The sequence below is a fragment of the Phaseolus vulgaris genome, chromosome 5 (genome assembly GCF_051622355.1).
Source record: "Phaseolus vulgaris cultivar YP4 chromosome 5, ASM5162235v1, whole genome shotgun sequence".
Taxonomy (NCBI): Eukaryota; Viridiplantae; Streptophyta; class Magnoliopsida; order Fabales; family Fabaceae; genus Phaseolus; species Phaseolus vulgaris.
This window is the reverse complement of record NC_143502.1, coordinates 8,436,111-8,446,411: the sequence shown is the minus strand read 5'-3', so window position 1 is coordinate 8,446,411 and position 10,301 is coordinate 8,436,111. Positions and strand designations below refer to the sequence as shown.

Below are 10,301 nucleotides of genomic sequence, written 5' to 3'. Positions count from 1 at the left end.
TTCTCTTCATCTAGAAACATCCTTGATAGTTGATATTACTTATCTTCCTTACATAACCTTTTACACCAAAACATGATAAGAGTGCACACCATGCTGGGTAAATAGTTGGGTCAGAGTTGCCACATGCTTGTGTCAAGATAGTTAACAAACATATGATTTGTGGGTGTGAGCCTTGTAATTCTTCACTTTGTGAAGTTTACCCTACGAGCTTAATTTATGCTCTCTATATGCGTGTTTCATTTTTTTTGTGAGTCCTTAATCTTAAGGGGAGATTAAGAAGGTGAAACTAGGAGTGATTTGTATACTTGTATAACCAAATAGTGGATTGTGTACTTGGGATGTAATCTTCATGTTATTAGTTGAACCTCTTAAGCAATCTATTTAAGAATTGGATGTAGCATATGTGTTTGAGTGAACTAGTATAAAAATCTGTTATGTTTTTTTTTTTTTTGTTAAACAATCTAGTCTAGTTTGATGCATAAAGAGTTTAAGACTCTATTCAACCCCCTTCTAAAGCTAGTTGTTCCAACAATTGTTTCATAAATCTTATTTAGAAAATTTTTCCTTATTTGGTTAAAAGTAGTTTAATAACATGAAGTTAGAAATGGTTAATACTGAGAAGGATTTAATTTAGATATTTTTATATTGGTTTGCAAGTTAACAAAGATTATGTCTAGCTCTTATCAACACAATCAAGTTTCACTATGCACGTATCATTGTAAGTTACAACCGAGTATTGTTTGGATCTCAGCGACTTGTGACTAAATAAATAAGTATTATTTAAACCTCAACTACTTTTTTCTTAAACAACTTTAATATTTTTTTGGAGGACAACCACTCTGACTAAACAAATAGATTACAAATATAGTAATCTAAAAGATCATATATTCTTTCACATAAAAGAATTATGTCTTAAGACGAATTATAAATAAAGTTCACAAAACAAAACGAATCACCAAGATAACCCCAACCCCAATGCACCACTGCTTCTTGCCGCACTTTGTTTGCTCTCAAACCACTGTGCACGACGTTTGCGAAGGAGGAAACAAACCGTGGTATGCTTGCTTTATGGTTTATAGAAAGACCCAAAGGTACTTTTGTAATTACACATATATGTTGGGTGTAGGAAGAAAATGTGGGGTGCAGGAAGAAAAATGTGGGGGTGCAGGAAGAAACACCCACTGATAAACAGAAAGCAGCCCAAATAAAGATTGAATGAAGGCCCAATTTTGAGACTTGCTCCCTACTCCTTCTCTCTCTTTCTCTCAGACCTTATAGCACGCACTTCAGAATCCAACATTGTTACTCCCTGCGACCTCACTTTCTCTTTCTCCTTCTCTCTTTCAGGTTTGTTCCACCTTACAAAAAATTTCCACTGTTTTCTCGCTCATTTCTCTTCCTTTCTTGTCTCCTCACAGATCGCCGTCTTTTTCTTTTGCTCACACCTTTCAATTCAATTTGTCAATTGCACACTAATTTTTGTTAGAATTACTTTTTATCTTTTCTACTAGGGCTGCTATGAAAAACCACCATTCAAGTGTTTCTAATTTTTAATTTTCAATAATAAATTAAATAAAATGATTGATTTGCATTGTGATTGTAACTTGCGAGTGATGTTTTGAGTGCAGATTCTTGCGCAGTTTATCATGGGGGATAGTCAGTATTCGTTTTCACTCACCACATTTAGGTATTTCTATTGCTGATAACTTCTAACTTAATTTGATTTTTTTTTTATAAAGAGAATGTTTTGATGTGTGTTTCTTCTACTGATTCTGTTGTGTTGTGGAACAGCCCTTCTGGAAAGCTTGTTCAGATTGAGCATGCTTTGACGGCTGTTGGGTCTGGGCAAACGTCTTTGGGAATTAAAGGTGATTTGTTATCTCTGCCTCTGGACTGGATCTGTTTATGGCACTCACTTTAGCTTTTCAATTTGAAATTGATATTTTGGGGAGCACCTTTCACTTGTGTTATTAGGGGTGGGCAAACAAATAAAGGCTTACAGTTCTTAAATAGGCCGTATAAGGGGCTTTGGCATGATGGGGTATTTCAGTTCATTTCTGGGAAAATACTGCTCTCTGATATGTCGAGTTTTTCGGGTTCAGTAGGCTTTCGAGGAGCCTAGAGTTAGATATTTCATGTTTTTTTTACTTAATCTTTTAATTTGGTGTAAAATTATTTTACATTTTGTTGTCTTCTAGATGGTTTGGATTCTGTAATATAAGCTGTATCTTTTGCTAGTTGTAAATGGGTATCTGATATTTGATTCTTGCAGCTGCAAATGGAGTTGTCATCGCTACCGAGAAGAAATTGCCATCCATTTTGGTTGATGAAGCATCAGTGAGTTTATTTCCATTATTGGATCCATTTTTGTTCATTATTCATGATTTTATTTTATAAAATTGTTCTATGCAAATATCCAACGTTTTAAAACCCTTCTCGGTGTCCCTGTTGTGTGTTTTATACATTTACACACCCATATTCTCTTAAACACTGTCACTTCCTTATCTTCTCAGTACTAGCTATAATATAGCACTGTTTTGTTTTACTCTTGAAAAATATTTGCTTAGTGTAATGGTGTTCTTTCTATATTATAGTTAAGGATGTTTCAAACTCTGGCTACTGATAAATTAATCTCTTATTTAGGTTTTGCAAGAAATGTGTCAATATAGTTTAAAAAAAGGGAAGTGACTTAATTTATGATGTATTCTGTGTATTTACACTCTGTTATATTTAATTGCAGGTCCAGAAAATTCAGTTATTAACACCGAATATTGGTGTTGTATATAGGTTTGTTTCTTTGTAAATATTTAAATAGTTTGACGTTAAATATATTTTATAACATCATTAAGTTATTGTATATTTGTAGTGGTTACAGATAATGATGGTTAACGCTTTAGCTTTGGATGGTTCTTAAACATGAGATGCTACTCAATTTACCTAGACATAACAACGTGGGAGGCATTAGGAACATGACAATTATTTTGGGGAAATGTTTTTCTTAAGGATGTATGAAATAGAAATTGAAAAGGCACACTTAAACTGATTAAAAACATACTAAGAAATCAAGAAAAAATGTTGTTGGTGGTAAGCAGCTAACTATTGCTTGTAATACTGATTTAAACATTCAGAAGTATACATAAAGCACAGTTGCATGTAGCAGACTATTAATCCACATTGTTTTATATATAAATTATGGTGGACTGCTTTAGGTTTTCAATAGATTCTTTAATGAAAAGAGATTTACTGGATTCAATCTGCAGGACATTTGACTATTAACCTTTATTTCAGGGAGGCATTAGGTGATTGTTGAATGTTGACTTTTTAAATCTATTTGGGGACATTTTAAAATGAAATATAGAAAACAGAAAAACTCACTTCCTGCGCACTTTCTGCACTTTCTTCACTTTCTAAGAGATACTGTTGAAATAACTAATTTTCAGATGTTTAATTTGTGTCTGAAATTTCATAAGCAGGCTTAGTCTACCTTTTTCCATTTCTGTAAAGCTTTTAGTAAATGGAAATAATTATTTGCCCTTGACTTTTCTTGCAAATAATTTATTTACCTGACCCTAAATTTGGTCTTTGTTCAGTGGCATGGGACCCGATTTTCGAGTTTTGGTTCGAAAAAGCAGGAAACAGGCTGTGCAGTATCACCGGTTATATAAAGTATGGTATACAAAACTCTATTCCTACACATTTTTCTTTCTCAGTATCGAGTTCTTGTGCTGCATATACATAGTTAAGATATAATTCAGTTATAGTGTCTGCTTCACTGTCAAACCCGGCATTTTAATGAATTATAGTCATAAGGATTGTTACTTGGTTACACATCTGCAGGTGGTTTTCATCTTTTTTCATGCAATGCATGTTTTATTTACTATGTGAATAATTCTAGAATCTTTCATTTTATGTATATGGTGAGAAGGGAAACAAAGATATAGTTGTAATAAAAGGATTTCTCAAGGAATAATATTGAATAAAATTCTCTATATGATTAAGATGGACAAACTACTACAGTCAGTGCAATGCCGTAGCTAGTTATGATGAAAGTATGTCTAGGAGGAGAAACAGAGGATGAGTTCCTTGTATAATTGTTTTGATTGTCTAAATTCATCTATTATAATTGGATTCATCAAAATTAGCCACCAATACATTAAGATAGGAGAACTATTAAATTTAGTGTTACATTCAAGCTCCAATGCAAATTTTCTTAATAATACCCATTCTTTGAAGATTTTATGTGGAATAGCAAAGGAAAATGTGTCTAGGCTTACATTTTTCCAGAAAGTGAGACTTTGTTTCTTATTTGGACAGATAAAGGATATATATTGAAAACTGCAAGTAGTTGTAAATTTGATATCTATGATAAAGTATTGGCTTTAAAAGATATATTTATGCTGACAAGGATTAATAGGGTCAAATAGAACAATCTCATTATTTCTTAAACCGAGTCTTACAATTCTGTATCATATAAGCCTGGGAATCTTGAATTATTAGTGGTGCATTACCTTCTATCAGTGAGTTTTGTAATTCTTGTTTGATGGTTGTATTGCCTGTTAATGCTGATCTTTATATAATAATTAGATTTTCCATAAAACACCTGTCTTTCTTTTGCTTGATAGTTTTGAGTACTTAGTAATAAATAAAGTTTGTCGCAACAACAAAAAAATAAGAATCATGCACTACTTATTATCTTTATGAATATTATAGACATGCTTTTCTGTCTCTTTCTGTTTGCTTTTGGTATTCTATGTTGGATCATCTGTGAATTGTGGGCTATATCTGATCATATGATCAAAATTTGCAGGAACCAATTCCTGTGACTCAACTTGTCAGGGAAGTTGCTGCGGTAATGCAGGAGTTTACTCAGTCTGGGTAATTATTTCCTTGTAAACTGTACTCTTACTACTGAATTTTTTCTTGTCAACTCAGTATAGAAGTTTATTTTATGCATATGCATAAATCATTTACAATTTGATATCTTAAATATGAGTGATTTCACAGTAAACTCTAATTTTCAGAATTCTCTATTCCTGTGTTTTGGGGGATTAATTGTTGTAAGTAAATGTGGAAGGATATGCCAAAATCACAATTGTCATTAGCTTCTGGAAGCCAGGAGCATAATTATAAATTATAACTCTGGAAATTGGAAGCTTGGCATAAGTCTAGATGTAGATGCCTAAAACAGCTTTTTCTTTACTAAAGAAACCAGCATGGATCAATATTGACAGAGCTTTTGTTTTATTTTCCTCTGGAGGCATGTGTTAGATAAATTGGTAACATTGTGATCCATATAGAAATTTCATCTCAAAATTAAACAGATTTTTATTGTGGAGCAATCATTAATTAGAAGCTTACTAAATGCACATAACTTAGTTTGATCCCTGATTGTCTCTGTATGCATTAACTACCACATTTACTTCCCATTTTTACCCTTTATCATGCTTTTAATTCTGACATTTCTGTTTTGATCCTAATAGTGGTGTTAGGCCTTTTGGAGTGTCCCTGCTAGTTGCTGGGTTTGATGATAATGGGCCACAATTATACCAGGTCTGTTGATATTCTTTTTCTGATGTAATTCTTTACGTATTTACATTTACACCCTGGTAAATTACCATCACTTGCATGTAGCAAGTCTAAACTTCAGTTCCTCTCTCGTTGGTGAAATGAATAAGGGCTCCTTAGATTCTCGGGTGATATTTAATCTATGAAAACTTTGTATTCAATTGCATAAATTCTTCACTATCTTGTTTTACTACACCTGAATTAGTGTTGCTTCAAATAATTGAAAATCGCTCACTGATTATGTATGTTCAATTTCAAATATTTCAGAGCATTGGTTGTCTATATTTCTACGCATCTGGACTTTTTCAAAATTACCATGAATTTTAAGAAAGAGTAATTCAAGGTTGTGATTTGATGTAATTTTTTTCTCTAGGTGGATCCGTCAGGTTCATATTTTTCTTGGAAAGCTTCTGCAATGGGGAAAAATGTTTCTAATGCAAAGACGTTTCTTGAGAAGAGGTAAGCTTCATCAGTAGCAATACTGTAAGCAAAAAGTGTGTTTAATGCATCTGTATTTGTTTGTGGATTGCGTAATAATTAATAACTGTAAAGATACTTAAGTCACTTAATGAGAGCTTAGAAATCCTTTAAATATGCTGAGATGTCTCAGATGGTAGCTACTGACGCATTGATGCTATAATCTTAAAAGGACTTTTAAACCATAGTAGCTAAAGTCTTTTCGTGAATGCACGCTTGAGAAATTATTTATATATCATTTCTATATCTGACTTGATTGTCCTTTTACAGGTACACAGATGATATGGAGCTTGATGATGCAGTCCACACAGCAATATTGACTCTGAAGGAAGGGTAGGAGAACATAATATTTCAAGTTTATGCACTAAATAATTAGAAAACCATTGTGAAAATGACATGTTTAATGATTACTTTTGATTAGAAGGTGCAACGGTTATTTACATTTTTGAGTCATTTTCATCTCTTTTTGGTCAAGTGTTATTCTCCTACAACGTAGTGCATAATAGCTTGTGTCTTATAAATAGTTTGGAGGAAGGAAATGTATCTAAGATTGGCTTATTGGGTTCAAATTAGAATGTTGAGGCCAATTATATATGTGAAGGGTATTTAACTAAATTGTATAGCAGTGGTCTTGACTTGACTTGACAATTACCTAAGGCACATCCCTCCAAACCATCATCATATTGTCTATCTTTATTCTTGCAAGTTATCAACCTAGTTTATTGCCTTAAAAACTTTGATAGTTTTTATTTCGTTGTCTTTGTTAAGTCTTTTGAAACGTTTCTAAATTTTTTCTTCTGCTTTCTTTTGTGGGTGTTTTCCAGGTTTGAGGGACAGATCTCAGGGAAAAACATTGAAATTGGCATAATCGGTGCTGATAAAAAGTTCAGGTGCATATGTGTTCCTAAAATTTACCGAGTTTGCTTTTGACCTTCCATATTTTATTATATAAACCTTGCTTCCTCTTGTTACTGTAATCAGTACAATTGAGTTGATTTTTGGGATTTTGGGTTGTCTCGTCTCAATTAATAAATTAGGAGTATTTCAAAGTACATGAGAAATTGCATCAAAAAACGAGACTTCCAATCCAAGTTATCTGCATCTAAACCTATCTGGACCTCAGACTTCAAATTCATCCTTGTGTGCTTCTATTATTTAACTGGTTAACTTAACACTAGTGTGTTTATGGTGCAGGGTATTGACACCAGCTGAAATTGATGACTATTTGGCTGAAGTAGAATAGTGTGCAATGAGGAAATGCTATATGTTCTTGAACTTGTTTGTTTCACTGTTGCGTTTAATTTGTAGCTTAAAACTGACTTTGTGATGACAATAGTGAATTTTCGAGCTACTGGTTGTTGTGACCAGGAACAAGCCTTCAGATAAACCTTTTTCCTACGTCGTCAACATTATCAAACATAGTTTCTCTAGACGATGCGGGAACGATTTCTTAATGAAAATTTCTAATTTATTATTTTTTCCTTTTAGAATCTTATTGATCCTTATCTCTATCATTTTATACATATTGCCGGTTAAGTTCAGTTCAATGCAATACAATTACCGGTATCCCAAATTCCTTTACTGCTTCACTTTTCCTTGCCAATGAGATCTTGTTCATTTACTTTGCAGAAATAGACATTTTTTTATACTTTGTGATTTTGTTGTTTGAAGGAGGTCCACAGGCCAGTATTTTCGAATTTTGAACTGTGTAATTGAAATTAAGAAACAAAACTACAACTACCTAACATTCAAAATGTAAATAATTTAAAGAAATTTTTATAAAATAGGAAATAAACTATATGATTCAAACAACTTTTATAAGCACATGTTCGATAGATCAAAGTAAAATGCTTTTTTTTATTTGATTTTGGTTTTTGAGCTTAAACGTATAAAACATTTATGCTGTCTCATTAGACACAAATCTTATGTATCTCGTTGATAGATGAAAGCAACTTGTTTGGTACTCTTGGTTTGATAAATTCTTGTGTGTAAAAAATGTTTGTCTCTTCATTTATTTCAAGATAATATGTCAACATCAAGATCTATTGAAGAGTGTGTTTAAAGTTAGTACATAAATAACTTTTTGTGAAAAGGTAGAATGTTAGTGTTGTGGAGTCACTTAATTACGTTAGGCCTTTAATTGAAGATGAAAGAAGTTACTCGCCTAGGTTAAATAAGTTATGTCATGCATCAGAGAAGTTGTGTAAAGAGGTCACATGCATTTTAGTGTTGCATGAAAAGTATTTAATACACCTATGTACTTAAACGTGATTAAGTAATAGTCGAAGATGAAAGACTTGTAAACATCACAACGACTTCAAAAGATTTACAACGACTTATATGTAAAGAAATTCTCTTTGAAGAAGAAGAAAGTTTGTGGATCATGCTTACAAACTCTTTTGATAAATCCTTTCAAGCTTACAAAACAATCCAAATCCATTTGTGTGTGAGGAAGAACATTGTATTCTTTACTAACTAGAAGAGTGTTATCAATCATGCAACCGTCTTAGAATGTTAATCTCTTTTATTAAGCATAACTCTATGATCTTTAAGATCACAATCTTCTTTTATCAAAGTGTTTTACTAGGAGTGGTTGGATTAAAACAATTCTCGTGCTTAGTTAAAAGTGGCTATGCTTAAAGAATACTTGTAGTTTAGCTAAAGTGGTTGTCTAAACAATACTTGCAGTTTAGTAGAAGTAGTTATATCCAAACAGTACTTGTAGTTTAACCATATGTGGTTGGGTCCAAATAAGGCAAGTATCTTGCAACAGTAGTATACGTTGGTGAAAACTTGACAAAAAACTAGATGTAGTTTGTGTGTTTCAGATAAACTAATATAAAATACTGTGTAGTTCTCTTTATCTCTTGTCCTTTTCACATTGCATGTTATTAATTTGCAACTAACTTAAGAATGCAAGTTTTGTAAAAATGTGTTCTTTAAAAGAAATTTTAAGAGTGTGTTTGTCCTATTGAAGTTGCATTTGACAAGCTTTGTAAAGTGCATCTCTCTAGAGAAACAACATTAAACATTGACTTTCGGTGTTTATAAAGGTGAATTTTTTTAAAAAAAGTTTAAAACATAATTCAATCCCTTCTTGTATTATTTTTACATATTTTCACAGTTGGTATAAGAGCTCAACCTCTGAAGGGTTGAGTGCCTTATCACAATCAGGGGGGAGATCCACATGGTTGGCATAAAAGGACATCTGATCATTAAGGGAGTGATAGAGGACCATCGCAAGATATTGGGCCTTTAACAATGTTCATGGTTAAGAGGATAGAAGAAGATGAAGTCTCAGAAGAAAATTCTACTACTTTAAAGAGTAAAATACAAGGATTTTCTTCTTTCTTAGTCTTGTACAAATTGTATAAGTGTACATATTTCTTTGTAATTTGTAGGATTTTGTAGAAATATGTTTGGGCTAGCTATGGGCATCTAGTTGGGCCCAAATAAGACACCTAAGCCCATTGTAAAAGACGTCTTACATAGGAGAAAGAACGCATGGAGGGAAGTCTTACATAATGTAGAATAAGCCATTTTTAGGCTAATTTTGGGTGGCACTTCCTCCCATATGTGATACCTCATTTTGAAATTTTTAGTCCCACATTAATTTGGCCAAGCAAGCAAGGGGAGTGATAGTCTTCGTTTAACGATCAAATTAAAAGAAATTATAATTCAAGTGTAGAGACCGTCTAACACTAAAGAGATAATAGTATATATGTGGTTAGAATGATGTCAAGTTGTCTCCCAACGAATTCAATAGTGAATCCAGCGAAATAGAGTTCAAAACTTTTTGCAAACAATAAATGTTGGCAATAACAATAAATAAAAAGGGGGAGTTGAGATTGTATAACAAAAAATTAAGGTAGATGGTTGTAAAACAATAAAAAAAAGTAGGTTGACTTTTAAGTTCATTTAGTAGTGAATTCTTTATTGATTATCTTAAGATTATTACTCTTTCAATTGAGTCTTGTTAGGCCTTCAACAACATTACTATAAAGCATAGGCACCCAATCCCATAGGCAAGATGAAATGTTAGACAAATTTCATGGGGCAAACATCTTTTTTGAAAATATTCTTAAAAGTTGTTATCATCAAATAAGAATCAAAGAAGGAGACAAGTGGAAAACAACTTTTAATACCAAATTTAGCTTGTATGATGGTTAGCCATGCCTTTTGGCTTAACCAATGCCCCTAGCACATTCATGAAACTAATGAATGATGTACTTAGAGATTACATAGGCCGATTTGTAGTT

General features: G+C 32.5%; 1 protein-coding gene across 1 annotated transcript; it reads left to right on the top strand.

The window, feature by feature from the left end:
- Positions 1-1,213: 1,213 nt before the first annotated feature.
- On the top strand, positions 1,214-7,523 carry LOC137835075 (proteasome subunit alpha type-2-A). Its single transcript, XM_068643413.2, has 12 exons — positions 1,214-1,347; positions 1,629-1,687; positions 1,792-1,868; positions 2,273-2,337; positions 2,741-2,787; positions 3,591-3,666; positions 4,808-4,875; positions 5,481-5,550; positions 5,939-6,024; positions 6,313-6,375; positions 6,867-6,932; positions 7,237-7,523. The coding sequence occupies exons 2-12, from the start codon at positions 1,647-1,649 to the stop codon at positions 7,283-7,285; spliced, it is 708 nt and encodes a 235-aa protein (XP_068499514.1). The 5' UTR covers positions 1,214-1,347; positions 1,629-1,646; the 3' UTR covers positions 7,286-7,523.
- The last annotated feature ends 2,778 nt before the right edge of the window (positions 7,524-10,301 follow it).

Excerpts from the sequence above, each read along its gene's own strand:
- LOC137835075 (XM_068643413.2), top strand. The coding sequence starts at position 1,647 with ATGGGGGATAGTCAGTATTCGTTTTCACTCACCACATTTAG. Across the intron at positions 1,688-1,791 it reads TTTTCACTCACCACATTTAG|CCCTTCTGGAAAGCTTGTTC; the intron begins GTATTTCTATTG and ends GTTGTGGAACAG. Across the intron at positions 3,667-4,807 it reads AGTATCACCGGTTATATAAA|GAACCAATTCCTGTGACTCA; the intron begins GTATGGTATACA and ends CAAAATTTGCAG.